At 42.6% G+C, this 20,905-nt stretch overlaps 1 protein-coding gene across 1 annotated transcript; it reads right to left on the reverse strand.

Moving 5' to 3' along the window:
• Window positions 1-1,979: 1,979 nt before the first annotated feature.
• pwwp2a (PWWP domain containing 2A) lies at window positions 1,980-19,510 on the reverse strand. Its single transcript, XM_038707693.1, has 3 exons — window positions 18,502-19,510; window positions 3,780-5,145; window positions 1,980-3,741 (listed from the first exon to the last, which is right to left on the reverse strand). Exons 1-3 carry the CDS (start codon window positions 19,422-19,424, stop codon window positions 3,277-3,279), a joined length of 2,754 nt encoding a protein of 917 aa, XP_038563621.1. The 5' UTR covers window positions 19,425-19,510; the 3' UTR covers window positions 1,980-3,276.
• Window positions 19,511-20,905: the final 1,395 nt, after the last annotated feature.

The raw sequence follows: 20,905 nt of genomic DNA on the forward strand, positions 1-20,905 counted from the left end.
TCTCTACATCAAAACCAGTTTGAGAACCCGTTTAAAATCAGTGACGATCAAACTCTGACATGAGCGTGAAGCTCAGTTTAACCAGCACCTGCTCACAACGACTCCCCAGGTATAAACCTCTGAACCTGTTCAGGTCCTGGACTCTGCAGGACCTGGACTCATTTAATTATTTGTATTTTTCATATCTGACATTCTTTATATTGTCTGCAGGTTTTTATTTAAATTGAGTTTTTATTTAAATTGAGTTTTTCAGTCAAGTCTGGTGACGGTGATCTGCTGAAAAACTAAACTTTCTCTGGAGTAACAACAGGCCACCACCGCAGGGGGCGGGGCCAGAACATACCTGGACAGGTATGAAAGGTCAACACATGAAGCTGAAGAACGTTTCTGTCTCTACACCTGATCAATAATCAACAAACCACCTGTCAGTCACACTGACTGGAGCTGCTATCAGTTTGCCCCTGCCGCCAGTCTTTGTGCTAAGCTAGGCTAACATGTCCTTACCGCTCCCTGCTCTCAGGTGGCGCGCACCTGACACGTGTGCCGAGGGGGGCGGAGCCACCTGACAGGTGAGTGACATCGTCATCCATGGAGACCAGAAATCATCTGTCGGCTCAGTGCAAGATAAAAACTCAAACGTTTAACTGTTTGATTAGTGATTGATTGATTAATGATGTGATTGCTGATTGGAGGACGCAAAATAAAACGTGTGATGTCATTTATTGGAACCTTGTATCCATGGAAACACCATGTGATCAGATCAAACTGATCAATACCTTTCCTTCTCTTTATAAATATAAACTCTTACAAATTAAATTAATTATTGATTATTTTTGTCCATGTGATCAGTCGCTGTCGCCCACAGCCTCCCAGCCAATCACAGCGCAGGATTCTCAGCGTCAGCAGCTCTTCAGAGTCGTGCTGCAGAGAGAGAGAGACAGGTGTCACTGATGATGTCATCACAGAGAGAGACAGGTGACATCACTTCCTGTTTACTGCCTGTGCGTTTATCTGTAAGTTCCTCCAACAATCCCACAATGCACTGCTCTGCGTGTTACAGACTCTACAGCTGTCAGTGATGTCACAACATGATGACTGATCTGAGGGTCTGAATGTGTCACTGATGATGTCATCAGACCAGCTCCTCCCCCTCAGAGCCGACGCTTCGTCAGGTATTGATCCGTTTATAATATCAGAGCTGATTATTAGACGCCGACTGGTGACGAACGTTTAATTAGTGTTTGTGACTTTACGATCGTGTTGACTGATTGATGTGAAGAATATTTAACTTCGACATAAATAACATCGTATTTCACACGTTCTCATATCGGCTTTTTCAGGGGAACTGGTTAGCAAACAGCATTTAGTTCTGCCGATACTGAACAGTACCGATCCGGTTCTCAGCGTCTAGTTCTGCCGATACTGAACAGTACCGATCCGGTTCTCAGCGTCTAGTTCTGCCGGTACTGAACAGTACCGATCCAGCCGGTTCTGAACAGTACCGATCCGGTTCTCAGCGTCTAGTTCTGCCGGTACTGAACAGTACCGATCCAGCCGGTTCTGAACAGTACCGATCCGGTTCTCAGCGTCTAGTTCTGCCGGTACTGAACAGTACCGATCCAGTACCAGTGATGGGTTCCAGCATGCAGTCAGTACCTGCAGGTATTTTCCCACTCTGACTATCAGAGCTGTTTTTACCCAGCATCAGCAGCACGCTGTGGAAATGTTGTCGGGTTTAATTCGCCAGATTATTTTTACTGTTTACAGGTTTCAGATTAAATGTTCTATCGTTACTTGTTCTGAGTGGACTTCTAAACAGGCTATTTAACTTTTGCTGATCGTGGTGGTAAAAGCAGCTCTGAGACCCGTTTACCAAACATCTGTTTGCAGGTGAGAAAATCTGACCGAGGTGTGCAGCCCAGCGACTCCAACAGTAAAGCACCACAGAAGAAGAAAGTTTAAATGACGACGATTCAAAGAGAAGTTTGACAGTTTTTTAATAGATTTAAAACATCAGAAAAAAGAACATGTACACAGGTCGACTCAGACGGATCAACAGTTTTAGTTCAGGATCTCTGATCTGCAAACAGACGGTAAAAAGAGTCTGACAGCTGAAACTAGACAGCAGAGAGGGAAAATCCACCTTCATCATCATCGTCTTCGTCATGAGAGCAGAGCAGCTGTCCTGTCTAACAGTCAGTGTGTCCTACCTGTCCTACCTGTCCGTCTAGTGTTGACAAAATGAGGCTTGAGGGTCTCAAACGCAGTACGAGCAAGACGTCAGCGACATCGTCTGCATAAAACATCCGAGCTTCAAACTAAGTCTTTTTAAACAGCAGCAGAATTTTCTCTAATCAATGACACTGATCAGAAAGTTCGATTACTGATCACACATCAGGATCCTGTGGACTGTGGTGGATCCCTGACTTTAGGAACCAATCAGGACAGACAGACACAATCACATGATAAAACTAAACCCTCAGGCGGTCTGGACCCTGTTTGGGAACCCCGGCCTCAGTTTGGACAACACTTTGTGTTTCACAGTTTTAATCTTTTTGTAAACGGAAACAAAGCGTCTGTGAAAATAAAATAAATGTATCCTGTGGGCGTTCCTCAGCAGAACCCAAAGGAACCAGGAGAACCAACACAACAGGAAGTGACACGTCAGCGTGTCACAGCGTTTCACTCCGCCGCCGCCAGAGAGACAAACGTGTCGGACTGACAGCATCAAATCCGAACCTACACGATTACAGTCTGATTCAGGAGCTAGAACAGCTAGCTTAGCAAATGTTAGCTTAGTGTTTATCTTTACGTCACCTATTCTTATTGGTTGATTCATTATTACTGATGTAAACCTGTGACATCATCATGATGTAGCATTCTGTATGACACAGATGACATAACTGTGACATCATAGTGGGATGGCGTCGCTGTGACGGCGAGGCGATGGAAACGCAGTCGCTGACGGTCACCTGCCTGAAACTGAGGACCTCTGTGAGGACAGGGGAGGTGACTGCAGAGATAAGCCCCGCCCAGTGCTCCCCTGAACACTGACAGGTAACTCAGAAGCTCCGCCCCCTCCTCCAAACAGGAAGAACAGAACAGGAAACAGAAACATGAACATCGTCTGTCTGTCTGCGTCAGTCTCTGACAGACAGACAGGTATCAGTCTATGGGGAGCAAGCTCCTGCCACTTCCTGTTGTGGGCAGGGCATAGTTGAAAGGGGCGTGGCATGTGGGGAGGGGACGGGGAGGTGTTTGTGGCTGCTGTTGATGCTACGTCTCGAACTGAGTGAGCAGCGCCCGGACTTCAGGCGTCAGCTGTTTGGCAGCGCTGGCGGCCTCGGCGATGGCGCGGCGGTACGGGCCCTTCCTCTTCCTGTCGAAGCGGGACTGGAAGCTCTCCAGGAAGGGCGAGAGTTGGGTGAGCGGCAGGAAGGAAGTGGTAGGGGAGCCGAACCAGGAGACGCGCGCCTCCTGCCGCACCGCCAGCCCCGTGTCGCCGCGCCTCGCCACCGTGATACCGAGCACGCGGGCCGGCCACCAGGGGAATCCGTAGATCTTCGCCCAGACGATGTCACCGACGCAAACTGTCCTGCCGTCAGGGAGCGAACACTTGGACACCAACTTGGAGAAGACGGAGGAGGACGAGGAGGACGAGGAGGAGCAGGAGGATGTGGAAGACTTACGACGCCTCTTCAATTCACCTCCCTCCTCCTCCTCCTCCTGCTCGCCAGCAGCCTGCGTCTCCTCACCATCTGCCCTGGGGGGGGGGTGACGGCGGGGGAGGGACAATGAGGCCCTAACGAGGAGGAGGGAGGGGGAGCAGGAGCAGAGGAGGAGGGCGGGTCTCCAGGAGGGGGAAGGTCAAAGGTCTCTGAGGAGCTGCACTCTGAGTGGGAGGAGTCCAAGGAGGAGGAAGAGGAGGGAGGAGGCTCTACCACCTGCCCATCATCTCTTCCCTCCTCCTGCTCCTGCTCCTGCTCCTCCTCAGGAGGGCGGACCTCCTCTACGGCTACACTGGCTGCACAGGAGGAGGTTGTTGGGGGAGGAGCTGAGCTGGTTGAGGGAGAGGGTGGGTCTGGGCTCGATGTGGGGGCGGGGCTTAAAACAAGTTTGGGAGGAGACAAGCGAGAGCTCTGTTTTGGTGGGGAGGAGGACGAGGAGGAGCAGGGCGCCTGGCTGTCATCGGTACGATACCTTTGAGGTTTGAGGCGCATTCTGGGCGGAAGCGGCGAGCTGACGGTGGCGCCACTGAGATGCTGCAAGCGGCGAGTGAAGTGGACCTTCTGGTTGTGGTTCTGCAGGGCAGCAGCACGGGTCACAGCCTTGGTGCGGTCCTGGTTCTGGTTCTGGCTCTGGCCTTGGTTCTGATTCTGGTTGTGGTCTTTGGGCCGACGATGAGGCTGCGGTGGCGGCTGAGAACTCCTCGCTAGCTTCTTGAGAACCTGCCGCGCTTTGGAGCGATCGACAGCAGAACCTTTGGCCAGAACCTTCTTAGAGTTCAGCTTCAGACACATGCGGCTGGATGAGGACTGCGACGAGGATGAAGATGAAGCCACGCCCCTCAGGACACGCCGAGAGGCAGATGATGATGAAGATGACACACGTATCCCTGATGATGAGCGTCTCTCGGTGGAGGTACGTCCTTTGTCATCGCTCCTCAGACGTTTGACCTCAAGGGAGATTGGTCCTTCAGCTTGTCGCCGCCGCCGTGACGCCTCCTCACCTCTCAGGTCCACCGTGCCCCGCCGTGCCTCCCTGTGCCCGCCTGACGGTACCACACCTTTGCACTTGTCGCAGAGCACCTGGCGGGGGCGGAGCTTAATTGCGTTCATGATGGAGGTTGGCTCCTCACAGCGGTAGCGCCGCTTTGGCCGTTTGATCTTGCGTGGCAGCGGCTGAGGTAAGGCCTGGTTGTAGGTGTCCCTGATGAACAGAGGAGGGGGGTATGGCGCTCCCTCCTGGAACAGCGGTGGCGGTTTGCAGGTCCAGGGGTGAGGCGGGGCAGGGCTGCCGATGACCTCTTCCTGTTTGGTGGACGGGTCGTCACTGGCGACCGGCTGTGACTGCACAGACACCTGAGGTCGAGTCCGGTCATCCCGTCTGGGGAACGTTGTGATGGGAATCCCGTACGGTCCGAACCTGAAACACACAACGCAACCGGTGAGAACCAGTGAAACATCAAGAACAGTGAGGTCATCATCACGCAAATCATCAATTCAATTCCTCCCGACCGCTGCCTGCCTGCGGTTTCTAAGGACGAATCGCTTCCTCCCGACCGCTGCCTGCCTGCGGTTTCTAAGGACGAATCGCTTCCTCCCGACCGCTGCCTGCCTGCGGTTTCTAAGGACGAATCGCTTCCTCCCGACCGCTGCCTGCCTGCGGTTTCTAAGGACGAATCGCTTCCTCCCGACCGCTGCCTGCCTGCGGTTTCTAAGGACGAATCGCTTCCTCCCGACCGCTGCCTGCCTGCGGTTTCTAAGGACGAATCGCGCTTCCTCCCGACCGCTGCCTGCCTGCGGTTTCTAAGGACGAATCGCTTCCTCCCGACCGCTGCCTGCCTGCGGTTTCTAAGGACGAATCGCTTCCTCCCGACCGCTGCCTGCCTGCGGTTTCTAAGGACGAATCGCTTCCTCCCGACCGCTGCCTGCCTGCGGTTTCTAAGGACGAATCGCTTCCTCCCGACCGCTGCCTGCCTGCGGTTTCTAAGGACGAATCGCGCTTCCTCCCGACCGCTGCCTGCCTGCGGTTTCTAAGGACGAATCGCGCTTCCTCCCGACCGCTGCCTGCCTGCGGTTTCTAAGGACGAATCGCGCTTCCTCCCGACCGCTGCCTGCCTGCGGTTTCTAAGGACGAATCGCTTCCTCCCGACTAGGAATCGCAAAATTGCACACTGCCTCTCATTTAATTATCAGCTTTTGAATTAAACTTGAGGTGGTTTTAGGCATGTGCCAATTGACAGTCACGACAATAAAATAAATACTGCTTTCAAAAATACATCTTTTAATGTAGTAACAGAAAGTTCCACTGAAATCACGTCCTGATCTCAGCAGCTGATCTGCTGTTTAGTGACGGAGCAGTACTGCAACTGACACTGTAAACAAAGACAGGAACAACGTCATGCATTATGTTTGCTGAATTTACAGGGGGGTCAATAATAACGATGTACTGTAGCAGACAGCGTTTCACAAGGTTTGTATAGTTTCCCGAACTCTCTTCTTTAGAAAGTATGAAACTGTCCCGTGTTGTCTAATCTTGCGCACTCGGCAGCAACACATTCTCCAGCTGCATCGTTTTTGATTGTAAACTCAGGACACATCTGGAAGGTGAACGCGGTCGTTATTTATCATAATTATCTGCTACTCTCAGCGCCATTATCAATTAGGGCTGTCAAAAATAGCGCGTTAATGACGTTAATTCCGTCAATTTTTTTAACGCATTTCACACATGCGCAGTGTGACAAATTATTCAGGTCAGGACAGTGGTTGGGACGGGAGCTAGAGGCGAGATGGAGCAAGGTGAGCAAAGTGGGCCTATTGACGGATTCAAATATAAAAAGAATGGTGATGGTACAGTTAACAAGTACAAGGTTATTAGCAAGATTTGTAACAAGGAGTTTCAATTTCACCGGAGCTGTTCAAGCTTGAGGTACCATGTCAACGCCAAACATGCGTTTGCTGGGTCGTCAGGTTCAGCAAGTGGTTCGCGCCAGACCACGCTGAATTTTCACGGGCCATTAACAAAATCAACCTCAGATAATTTGACCAACAAAATAGCAAAATGAATTGCAAAGGATTGTAGACCCGTTAGTATTGTAGAAGACTCAGGTTTCATTGATGTTTTGCAAGTGGCGTCTCAAGACTCATCCTATAGGCCACAGTTATGACGAAAATCCACGAGCTCTATCAAAACGAAAAAGAAAAAAGGAAAGAGGTCTTGGCTCAAGTAAATCATATCGCCCTGACAGGAGACCATTGGACATCAGTGAATAACAACAATTACCTAGGAGTAACTGCACATTTCATCAGTGACACGAGGGAACTGAAGTCTTTTGCGCTGACTATATTAAAAACTGAGGAGCGTCATTTTGCGGAGGCTTGTAAAGAACAGTTCCTGTCTGTTGCACGTAAGTGGGACATCGAGGGCAAGACGACAACAATTGGGACTGACAGTGCACGCAACATGGTTGCCGCAATTCGACTAACACGCTATGAACACAGCCAGCCATTGATCCAGGATGTTCCAACACGTTGGAATTCGACACTGGAAATGGTCAAGCGCGTGAGCAGAAATAAAGAGGCCGTCATCGCAGCCCTGGACAATCAGGATCACAAACTCGTTTTGCCGAGCAGAGTGGGATAAACTGCAGAGGCTGGAGACACTTCTAGAGCCATGCAGGTAAATCAGTCTGTAACTTATCAAATAACATTGCTTTGATTATTTTCTGGAATGAATTAAACCAAGTCAAATATCAATAACTTGTATGTAAATAATAATAATGATAATAATAATAATAATATGTTGATAACCACTGTTCTAATAATAGACTGTCTCTGTGTGCATGTGTGTGTTTGTGTGCGTAGGTATGTAACTGAGCTCCTGGGTGGAGAGGCCTGTCTCCTGTTCTGTGGTCCCACCTTCTCTCTGCCACTTGCGTCTCAAGATGGAAGCCTGTGATGAGGACCCTGCATATGTGGTGAGATTCAAGACCAAGTTCAAGGAGGACCTAGCATCCCGTCAAGAACAGCTCAACAATGCATGGCTCCAGATTGCTACAGTTTTGGATCCTCGTTTCAAAGACAGACAGGGAAGCGGTGTGGACCACACTTGAACGGATGCTGCAACAAGAATCACCCAGAAAGTCTTCAAAGACACATGATGATGGGCCACCCAGGAAGAAAATCAGCCTTCTGCAAATGGGCTCAGATTCAGAATCAGAAGATGAAGAGGTCCAACCTGCCATACAGAGGTACAGAGCAGAGCCCACCATTAAATTGGAGGACTGCGCCTTGAGGTGGTGGGCATCTCATTCAGGAGCCCATGAGAAGCTGGCCTCACTAGCTCACAAATATCTAGCCACTCCTGCAACCACTGGTCCCTGTGAACGACTTTTCTCAGTTGCAGGTCACATTGTGAACAAGAAAAGATCAGCTTTACTTTCAGGAAATGTGAACAAAGTTTGCCTCAGCAACTGGTTGAAAGATGATGAAGCTCAGTAGATTTGAAAGGTGATGTTCAAACAAAAAGACCAGTTTCAGTGCAACATGTTATAGTAGTTAGAAACCGGATTTTTGAGCAACTGGATTAAAGAATGGACGAAAAGGTAAAAGATTGTTCTTTGGTTTGATTTAAAAGTTTTATTGAAAATGTTTTTGTTCCACATAAAAACGCAACGGATGACTCAAATTGTGCAAAAATATGGTAGGTCACTGTTATGATTTGACTACATTTATTGCTTTATGTTCAATTGAATGCTGTAAATTGTACATCCTGGTTAAGAGGAATGCCAAAGAAGAAGCGATGGGACATTACAAAAACAAATATTATGGTGTGTAGTATGTTTCAGCTTGATTTAAACCACCATTATTTGGCTGTGTTAATAAACAGACATAATATGAAAAATACTTTTGGTATGCATTTCAGAAAAACAATGGTTAGGATTCAGGTGTAATTGCAAATAGTGATTAATCCACTGAAAATTCTGATTTGATTAAAAATTTTTAATCATTTTAATCATTTAATCATTTGACAGCCCTATTATCAATCAATCAGTCGAAACTGTATAGAAAATGTTTCAGCTCATTACGTGAAGTAACACGGCTGTAACGTGAAGCGAGCTCGCCAACTAGCTTAACGTTACCGAGACGAGTCTTGATCGTCCACAGAGACTCAGCGTTAGGCGCCTCCTCTCCAGACGCTCAGGTGTTTCCAGGAGAGCTCAGCTCACGACCTTTTTGTCTGAGTGAAGAGTGGAGTGCTGCCACACGCTGGAGGTTTTAGGTAGTGAAGGTGTTACTGCAGCGCTGACGTTGTTCTAACTCTGCTGTTCACATCACTTCACTCCGTTAAGCTGACGGTGTCGTTACGGCCCGATGACGTCATGAACGAAACGATGATTAAAGTCATTGGCGACAAATTTAATAATCGATTTTTTCGCCAACTGCGTCGATTAGCTGTTGCAGCCCTAGCGTCAGGTGGCAGAAAGCGACCGTGAAAGCAAGCGGAGAGAGGATGTCACAGTAATTAATGTATTGTTTTCCGACTGCTGGAAAAGTGAAGGCGGTTAGCGCTCGCTAACGTCTCTTCAGACTGCAGGGAGTTTTTTGGCGGCTAGTTCACCTTCCTTCAGCCACATGTTCAGTAACGTTACACGAATGAACGAAATGCTGTTTCTCACGGTCCTCGGTGTTCGAAACAAGATCACAACTTATAGTTCATTCACTATTCTAAAGATACTTTTGCTATTATTCGATTAATTAAACAATTTATCCAAACTAAATCTCAGATGTGCCTAACTAACAATATTTTATTCAGTCCTGAAGACAAACAGCTCATTAGAACAGTAACGCCAGCGTCTTAACTTCCACATCACTGCTGCGTTTGACGATAACAACATCAATAACAACAACAATAGTGGCGTGGCCATGGAGTGTCCTGCTACTCCAGCTCTGAGGGAGATAAAGTACATTTTACTTTCCAAAGTATTTCGTTTTTACACATGTTGAGTTATAAATGAAAGTGCAGCTGACGAGATCGTTACTGAAATTAACTACTGACGGTTTAAAAGATTTCACAAATTATTAATAACAGTGATTAATGAATTAATTTGAGATTCATTCTGTTGGTCAGACAGGAGAAGCTTTATGAATGAGTCACTGCTTTTCTCACTATTTTCACAATCGATTAATGGAGAATCAGCTGATCTGATACTACACAGTTACACAGAACTATACTATTAGTACTTTTCACTAAGTAATTATTTTAAATATCTGTAATAAACAGAAACATCCAGCAAGAAGTCGTAATTAAAACAGATCAAAATGATCAAAGTAAGAAAATAAAAAATGAATAATTTGAATCATATTTTACCCAAATCAAACGCTTATAAATTAATATCTTCTACTTCGTCACACTCTACTCAGACTGTAGGACCATTTACAAAAGAGGAACATTTATGAAGAAAGAATAAATCTGAGCAAAGAAATGAAACAACCGTGAAAAGGAAACTGAAAATAAATCCCAGAAACACTCATTGATGGTTCACCTTCCTGCGACGCCAGCAGCTGAGGCCTCATTTACACTGCTTTACTGTCAGAGGACAAATATGGGAAACACTACTGCACTTTACTACAGTAACTGCAGTAACTGCTGTATTTACTAAAGTAACTGCAGTACGTACTACACTAACTGCAGTAACTGCTGTATTTACTAAAGTAACTGCAGTACGTACTACAGTAGGTGCAGTATTTACTACGCTAACTGCAGTAACTGCAGTATTTACTAAAGTAACTGCAGTACGTACTATAGTAACTGAAGTATTTAATACAGTAACTGAAGTTTTTACTATAGTAACTGCAGTAATCTACAGTAACTGCAGTATTTACTAAAGTAACTGCAGTAACTGCAGTAACTGCAGTACGTACTATAGTAACTGAAGTATTTAATACAGTAACTGAAGTTTTTACTATAGTAACTGCAGTATGTACTATAGTAACTGCAGTACGTACTATAGTAACTGAAGTATTTAATACAGTAACTGAAGTTTTTACTATAGTAACTGCAGCATGTACTACAGCAACTGCAGTATGTACTATAGTAACTGCAGTAACTGCAGTAACTGCAGTACGTACTACAGTAACTGCAGTAACTGCAGTAACTGCTGTATTTACTAAAGTAACTGCAGTATTTAATACAGTAACTGAAGTTTTTACTATAGTAACTGCAGTAATCTACAGTAACTGCAGTTTTTACTATAGTAACTGCAGTAATCTACAGTAACTGCAGTACGTACTATAGTAACTGAAGTATTTAATACAGTAACTGAAGTTTTTACTATAGTAACTGCAGTATGTACTATAGTAACTGCAGTACGTACTATAGTAACTGAAGTATTTAATACAGTAACTGAAGTTTTACTATAGTAACTGCAGCATGTACTACAGCAACTGCAGTATGTACTATAGTAACTGCAGTAATCTACAGTAACTGCAGTTTTTACTATAGTAACTGCAGTAATCTACAGTAACTGCAGTACGTACTATAGTAACTGAAGTATTTAATACAGTAACTGAAGTTTTTACTATAGTAACTGCAGCATGTACTACAGCAACTGCAGTATGTACTATAGTAACTGCAGTAATCTACAGTAACTGCAGTTTTTACTATAGTAACTGCAGTAATCTACAGTAACTGCAGTACGTACTATAGTAACTGAAGTATTTAATACAGTAACTGAAGTTTTTACTATAGTAACTGCAGTATGTACTACAGCAACTGCAGTATGTACTATAGTAACTGCAGTAATCTACAGTAACTGCAGTTTTTACTATAGTAACTGCAGTAATCTACAGTAACTGCAGTACGTACTATAGTAACTGAAGTATTTAATACAGTAACTGAAGTTTTTACTATAGTAACTGCAGCATGTACTACAGTAACTGCAGTATGTACTATAGTAACTGCAGTACGTACTATAGTAACTGAAGTATTTAATACAGTAACTGAAGTTTTTACTATAGTAACTGCAGCATGTACTACAGCAACTGCAGTATGTACTATAGTAACTGCAGTAATCTACAGTAACTGCAGTTTTTACTATAGTAACTGCAGTAATCTACAGTAACTGCAGTACGTACTATAGTAACTGAAGTATTTAATACAGTAACTGCAGTTTTTACTATAGTAACTGCAGCATGTACTACAGCAACTGCAGCATGTACTACAGCAACTGCAGTATTTATTACAGTTTTACTACAATAACTGCAGTACGTACTATAGTAACTGCAGTACGTACTATAGTAACTGCAGTACGTACTATAGTAACTGACGTATTTAATACAGTAACTGCAGTACGTACTATAGTAACTGCAGTACGTACTATAGTAACTGAAGTATTTAATACAGTAACTGCAGTTTTTACTATAGTAACTGCAGCATGTACTACAGCAACTGCAGCATGTACTACAGCAACTGCAGTATTTATTACAGTTTTACTACAATAACTGCAGTACGTACTATAGTAACTGCAGTACGTACTATAGTAACTGACGTATTTAATACAGTAACTGCAGTACGTACTATAGTAACTGCAGTACGTACTATAGTAACTGACGTATTTAATACAGTAACTGCAGTATTTACTACAGTTTTACTACAATAACTGCAGTACGTACTATAGTAACTGAAATATTTAATACAGTAACTGAAATATTTAATACAGTAACTGCAGTATTTACTACAGTTTTACTACAATAACTGCAGTACGTACTATAGTAACTGACGTATTTAATACAGTAACTGCAGTATTTACTACAGTTTTACTACAATAACTGCAGTACGTACTATAGTAACTGAAATATTTAATACAGTAACTGAAATATTTAATACAGTAACTGCAGTTTTTACTACAATAACTGCAGTACGTACTATAGTAACTGAAATATTTAATACAGTAACTGAAATATTTAATACAGTAACTGCAGTTTTTACTACAGTAACTCCAGTACGTACTATAGTAACTGCAGTTTTTACTACAGTAACTGCAGTATGTACTATAGTAACTGCAGTATGTACTATAGTAACTGAAATATTTAATACAGTTTTACTACAATAACTGCAGTACGTACTATAGTAACTGAAATATTTAATACAGTAACTGAAATATTTAATACAGTAACTGCAGTTTTTACTACAGTAACTCCAGTACGTACTATAGTAACTGCAGTTTTTACTACAGTAACTGCAGTACGTACTATAGTAACTGCAGTATGTACTATAGTAACTGAAATATTTAATACAGTAACTGCAGTTTTTACTACAATAACTGCAGTACGTACTATAGTAACTGAAATATTTAATACAGTAACTGAAATATTTAATACAGTAACTGCAGTTTTTACTACAGTAACTCCAGTACGTACTATAGTAACTGCAGTATTTACTATAGTAACTGCAGTATTTACTACAGTAACTGCAGTTTTTACTACAGTAACTGCAGTACGTATTATAGTAACTGAAGTATTTAATACAGTAACTGCAGTTTTTACTACAGTAACTGCAGTATGTACTATAGTAACTGTAGTTTTTACTATAGTAACTGACGTATTTAATACAGTAACTGCAGTATTTACTACAGTTTTACTACAGTAACTGCAGTACGTACTATAGTAACTGAAATATTTAATACAGTAACTGAAATATTTAATACAGTAACTGCAGTTTTTACTACAGTAACTCCAGTACGTACTATAGTAACTGTAGTTTTTACTATAGTAACTGCATTTTTTACTACAGTAACTGCAGTATTTACTACAATAACTGCAGTATGTACTATAGTAACTGCAGTACGTACTATAGTAACTGCAGTATTTACTACAGTAACTGCAGTTTTTACTACAGTAACTGCAGTACGTACTATAGTAACTGAAATATTTAATACAGTAACTGCAGTTTTTACTACAGTAACTGCAGTTTTTACTACAGTAACTGCAGTACGTACTATAGTAACTGAAGTATTTAATACAGTAACTGCAGCATGTACTACAGTAAGTGCAGTATTTACTACAGTTTTACTACAATAACTGCAGTACGTACTATAACAGTATTTACTACAGTTACTGTAGTATTTACTATAGTAAGTGCAGCATGTACTACAGTAAGTGCAGTATGTACTACAGTAAGTGCAGTACAGTACGTACTACAGTAAGTGCAGTACAGTACGTACTACAGTAACTGCAGTTTTTACTACAGTAACTCCAGTACGTACTACAGTAACTCCAGTACGTACTATAGTAACTGCAGTTTTTACTACAGTAACTGCAGTATGTACTACAGTAACTGCAGTATGTACTACAGTAACTGCAGTATTTACTACAGTTTTACTACAATAACTGCAGTACGTACTATAGTAACTGCAGTATGTACTATAGTAACTGCAGTAATCTACAGTAACTGCAGTATGTACTATAGTAACTGAAGTATTTAATACAGTAACTGCAGTTTTTACTATAGTAACTGCAGCATGTACTACAGCAACTGCAGTATTTACTACAGTTTTACTACAATAACTGCAGTACGTACTATAGTAACTGCAGTACGTACTATAGTAACTGCAGTACGTACTATAGTAACTGAAGTATTTAATACAGTAACTGCAGCATGTACTACAGCAACTGCAGTATTTACTACAGTTTTACTACAATAACTGCAGTACGTACTATAGTAACTGAAGTATTTACTACAGTAACTGCAGTTTTTACTATAGTAACTGCAGCATGTACTACAGCAACTGCAGTATTTACTACAGTTTTACTACAATAACTGCAGTACGTACTATAGTAACTGCAGTACGTACTATAGTAACTGAAGTATTTAATACAGTAACTGCAGCATGTACTACAGCAACTGCAGTATTTACTACAGTTTTACTACAATAACTGCAGTACGTACTATAGTAACTGCAGTACGTACTATAGTAACTGAAGTATTTACTACAGTAACTGCAGCATGTACTACAGCAACTGCAGTATTTACTACAGTTTTACTACAATAACTGCAGTATGTACTATAGTAACTGCAGTACGTACTATAGTAACTGAAGTATTTAATACAGTAACTGCAGTTTTTACTATAGTAACTGCAGCATGTACTACAGCAACTGCAGTATTTACTACAGTTTTACTACAATAACTGCAGTACGTACTATAGTAACTGCAGTACGTACTATAGTAACTGATGTATTTAATACAGTAACTGCAGTATTTACTACAGTTTTACTACAGTAACTGCAGTACGTACTATAGTAACTGAAGTATTTAATACAGTAACTGAAATATTTAATACAGTAACTGCAGTTTTTACTACAGTAACTCCAGTACGTACTATAGTAACTGCAGTATTTACTACAGTAACTGAAATATTTAATACAGTAACTGCAGTTTTTACTACAGTAACTCCAGTACGTACTATAGTAACTGCAGTTTTTACTACAGTAACTCCAGTACGTACTACAGTAACTGCAGTATTTACTACAGTAACTGCAGTTTTTACTACAGTAACTGCAGTACGTACTATAGTAACTGCAGTTTTTACTACAGTAACTCCAGTACGTACTACAGTAACTGCAGTATTTACTACAGTAACTGCAGTTTTTACTACAGTAACTGCAGTTTTTACTACAGTAACTGTAGTATTTACTACAGTAACTCCAGTACGTACTATAGTAACTGAAATATTTAATACAGTAACTGAAATATTTAATACAGTAACTGCAGTTTTTACTACAGTAACTCCAGTACGTACTATAGTAACTGCAGTTTTTACTACAGTAACTGCAGTACGTACTACAGTAACTGCAGTATTTACTACAGTAACTGCAGTTTTTACTACAGTAACTCCAGTACGTACTATAGTAACTGCAGTTTTTACTACAGTAACTCCAGTACGTACTACAGTAACTGCAGTTTTTACTACAGTAACTGCAGTTTTTACTACAGTAACTGCAGTTTTTACTACAGTAACTCCAGTACGTACTACAGTAACTGCAGTTTTTACTACAGTAACTGCAGTTTTTACTACAGTAACTCCAGTACGTACTATAGTAACTGAAATATTTAATACAGTAACTGCAGTATTTACTACAGTAACTGCAGTTTTTACTACAGTAACTCCAGTACGTACTATAGTAACTGCAGTATTTACTACAGTAACTGCAGTATTTACTACAGTAACTGAAATATTTAATACAGTAACTGAAATATTTAATACAGTAACTGCAGTTTTTACTACAGTAACTCCAGTACGTACTATAGTAACTGCAGTATTTACTACAGTAACTGCAGTTTTTACTACAGTAACTGCAGTACGTATTATAGTAACTGAAATATTTAATACAGTAACTGAAATATTTAATACAGTAACTGCAGTTTTTACTACAATAACTGCAGTATGTACTACAGTAACTCCAGTACGTACTATAGTAACTGAAATATTTAATACAGTAACTGAAATATTTAATACAGTAACTGCAGTTTTTACTACAGTAACTCCAGTACGTACTATAGTAACTGCAGTATTTACTACAGTAACTGCAGTTTTTACTACAGTAACTGCAGTACGTACTATAGTAACTGAAATATTTAATACAGTAACTGAAATATTTAATACAGTAACTGCAGTTTTTACTACAGTAACTCCAGTACGTACTATAGTAACTGCAGTATTTACTACAGTAACTGCAGTTTTTACTACAGTAACTGCAGTACGTACTATAGTAACTGAAATATTTAATACAGTAACTGAAATATTTAATACAGTAACTGCAGTTTTTACTACAGTAACTCCAGTACGTACTATAGTAACTGCAGTATTTACTACAGTAACTGCAGTTTTTACTACAGTAACTGCAGTACGTATTATAGTAACTGAAATATTTAATACAGTAACTGAAATATTTAATACAGTAACTGCAGTTTTTACTACAATAACTGCAGTATGTACTACAGTAACTCCAGTACGTACTATAGTAACTGAAATATTTAATACAGTAACTGAAATATTTAATACAGTAACTGCAGTTTTTACTACAGTAACTCCAGTACGTACTATAGTAACTGCAGTATTTACTACAGTAACTGCAGTTTTTACTACAGTAACTGCAGTACGTACTATAGTAACTGAAATATTTAATACAGTAACTGAAATATTTAATACAGTAACTGCAGTTTTTACTACAGTAACTCCAGTACGTACTATAGTAACTGCAGTATTTACTACAGTAACTGCAGTTTTTACTACAGTAACTGCAGTACGTACTATAGTAACTGAAATATTTAATACAGTAACTGAAATATTTAATACAGTAACTGAAATATTTAATACAGTAACTGCAGTTTTTACTACAGTAACTCCAGTACGTACTATAGTAACTGCAGTATTTACTACAGTAACTGCAGTTTTTACTACAGTAACTGCAGTACGTATTATAGTAACTGAAATATTTAATACAGTAACTGAAATATTTAATACAGTAACTGCAGTTTTTACTACAATAACTGCAGTATGTACTATAGTAACTGCAGTTTTTACTACAGTAACTCCAGTATGTACTATAGTAACTGCAGTATTTACTACAGTAACTGCAGTTTTTACTACAGTAACTGCAGTACGTATTATAGTAACTGCAGTATTTACTACAGTAACTGAAGTATTTAATACAGTAACTGCAGTTTTTACTACAGTAACTGCAGTATGTACTATAACAGTATTTACTACAGTAACTGCAGCATGTACTATAACAGTATTTACTACAGTAACTGCAGCATGTACTATAACAGTATTTACTACAGTAACTGCAGTATGTACTATAACAGTATTTACTACAGTAACTGCAGTATGTACTATAGTAACTGTGGTATGTACTATAACAGTATTTACTACAGTAACTGCAGTATGTACTATAACAGTATTTACTATAGTAACTGCAGCATGTACTATAACAGTATTTACTACAGTAACTGCAGTATGTACTATAACAGTATTTACTACAGTAACTGCAGTATGTACTATAGTAACTGTGGTATGTACTATAACAGTATTTACTACAGTAACTGCAGTATGTACTATAACAGTATTTACTATAGTAACTGCAGCATGTACTATAACAGTATTTACTACAGTAACTGCAGTATGTACTATAACAGTATTTACTATAGTAACTGCAGCATGTACTATAACAGTATTTACTACAGTAACTGCAGTATGTACTATAACAGTATTTACTACAGTAACTGCAGTATGTACTATAACAGTATTTACTACAGTAACTGCAGCATGTACTATAACAGTATTTACTACAGTAACTGCAGTATGTACTATAGTAACTGTGGTATTTATAGTCAGTAAAACTGCAGTTTTCCTCCAGAGACTGAGATGAAATGTTTCCTGCTGAACTTTGACTCTCTGAGTCGTGGTTCAGTATTTCAGGCAGTTCTTTGATACTTCAGTATTTCAGCAGGTACTTTTGTACTTTGACTCAAATCTTAGTTTTATCGATGTCAGAAACTTCCATCAGTAACTTTAAAGATCCACATAACAGCGTTTATCTTCAGCGGGATTAAATAAAACATGCAGTTCTTGTTAAAGAACCATCGATCCTTTCTGTGGATCCACTGATCGATCGATCGACCGAGCGGCTGATCGATCAGCCGCTCGGTCGATCGATCGGGGGATCAGTTCCCTGTCTCTGGTGTGAAGGACCAGATTTATGGCAGAACCTCGTACCTCTTGGAGACGTCCATCAGAACCCCGGAGAACACCTTCTCACCCAGCCGGAAGGACACCACCAGCGCGTCATCGATGACGTGGTCCAGGGAGACCCGGACCTCAGACCCGGGACTGAGATCCTGCACGGAGGTGAGCGGTGGAGCACCGAGACCTGGTTCGGGTCCGGGCTCCGGTCGGGAGGCCTCTTCCTGCTTCACCGTGTCCGTCATCAGCCGCCTCTTAGGGGACCAGCAGGGCGGGGGGGAGTCCCGCAGGTCGCGGCCCGGCAGCTCCTCGGTCCCCGCTGAGTACTGTGACTCCGGGTCCAGGCTGTCCGGGACCGACAGCCGATCCGAGGTACCGTCCAACATGGCGTCCTCCGCAGGGCCGGGCCTCAGCTCCGGTTGGACCAGAGCCGTGTAGCCTCGGTCTCGGCCCGCGGTCTCAGCCCGGTCCGTCGTCACGTTTGTGGTCGGTTCCGCCGGTTCCGCCAGAGACAGCCCGGCCTCGGTGACGGGCGGGGGGGCCGGGAAGGAGTGCAGGAAGACGGCGGAGGGCTGCGTGTCCGCTAGGATGCTGCGGTACACGTTCCCGCCGCCCTCTGGGTCCATGGGCGAGAACCGGTCCATGCTGACCCGGTCCCCCGGGAAGTTATTGATCAGATCGTCGTTCACGGCCGTCTCCGGGAGAGCTTTTCCCGCCGCGGGCTCCAGCTCCGGCCTGACATGGCGGCGCTCCTCCCCGTCCCCTCCATCCTCCACCCGGGGGAGGACTGGCTCTACAGCCGGACCGTACTCCCGGGGCACGTCGGTCTCCAGCGGGGCTCCTGGGAGTCCCGGACCGGCCGGGCCCGGTTGTGGAGGGCCCTCGTCGTCCGTCGTCGCGGTTATTGTTGTTGTCGGGACCGCCGCAGCTCCTGGCTCTGCAGCCACGGCCGCCATTTTCTTCCGCTGTACTGCCGAGCAGCGCCTCGTCCCGCCCTCCTACAGCGCTGCCAACTGCGCAGGCGCACTGCCATTGGCCAAAGTTCCTGTCACTCAAATGAAACGAGGCAGAGCGTCGTCTGTGATTGGACGGCTCAGTCAGAGTCCGTGAGGCGCGAGGCCGCCGCCAGGGGGCGTTTTTCTTTACACGAAACAAAAACATCAGCAGCTGATCGATGAAAGGATCTATAACTGACTCCAGATCAGTTCGTGTGTTAAACAACATCCTGCTGATCTCAAACCAGTACCTGATCAATAAAACCGGCTGCTGCGCTGCAAAAGAAAAGATTCTGCTGAGGGCTTTATTTTTAATAATCTACCAACTCATACTGATCATCAGAAACCTGATTTACAATAATCAATATGTTCGATCTAATCAGACAGAAATCATCATCAAGTTGTGTTTTTATGGAGAATCAAAAGATCATCAGAGCAGCGTACTGATCACTGATCGATTATTAATGTTACATACTGGATATGTTATTACTTTTCCCTCGGATACGATCATGTTCAGATATCAGTTATTGATTATCATGTTCAGAAACATAGAAACAGCATCAGGAGCTTCTACATTCTGATTTTGGTTTGATCTTGTTGTTTATTATTTTATTGTCCTCAGTGTTTAATGTCTCGAATGTACCCGGATTCCCAGTTTGAGGAACCTGCAGGTCCTGGTCCAGGTCCAGGTCCAGGTTCAGGTTCAGGTTCAGGTTCTGGTTCTGGTTCTGGTTCAGGTTCAGGTATCAGCTGTGAAAACAAAGAGACATGTTTACCTGCAGCTGCCACTTTATGAACAAACTGTCGAATAAATAATAAAACTAGAACCTCGTCAGATCAACAAAGTTCATCAAGTGAACTCGTGGACCAACAGAAAACTCTTCTTTGCTGGTGTTTGTGGCGAGTTAAAGCCACAGTGTCTTACCGGACGAAGCCCCCCCGCAGACTTGAATGGAGAGCAGTGAAGCCAGTTTTGGACCAATAAAATACTACTACAGGGCTACTTCCTGTTGGCACCAGTGTCTGCTGCGCATTATCGTGCAGCATAACTCTGGTGTTTTGACATCGTTTTTGGGCCTACATGGAGCCCTCCGTGCAGACTTGGGTCAGCTTCACTGTTCCAACTCTGGCTTACCCCCCTTGGGTGAAGCCAGTGATACATGTCAGGCTCACTGCTGCTAGCCAGGTGATTCACACACCTGAAACACTGAGAGACACCTGCTGACTCAAGCTTGATTTATACTCCTGCGTAGGGTCTAGCCAGGCATTTATACACTGCTCAAAAAATAAAGGGAGCACTTAAACAACACAATTTAAATCCAAGTCAGTCACACTCCTGTGAAATCAAACTGTCCACTTAGGAAGCAACACTGACTGTCAATCAATTTCACATGCTGTTGTGCAAATGGAAAAGACAACAGGTGGAAATTATAGGCAATTAG

The sequence above is a fragment of the Micropterus salmoides genome, unplaced genomic scaffold (genome assembly GCF_014851395.1).
Source record: "Micropterus salmoides isolate LMB-PRFRI ecotype aquatic unplaced genomic scaffold, ASM1485139v1 Ms_hic_scaffold_9, whole genome shotgun sequence".
Classification (NCBI taxonomy): Eukaryota; Metazoa; Chordata; class Actinopteri; order Centrarchiformes; family Centrarchidae; genus Micropterus; species Micropterus salmoides.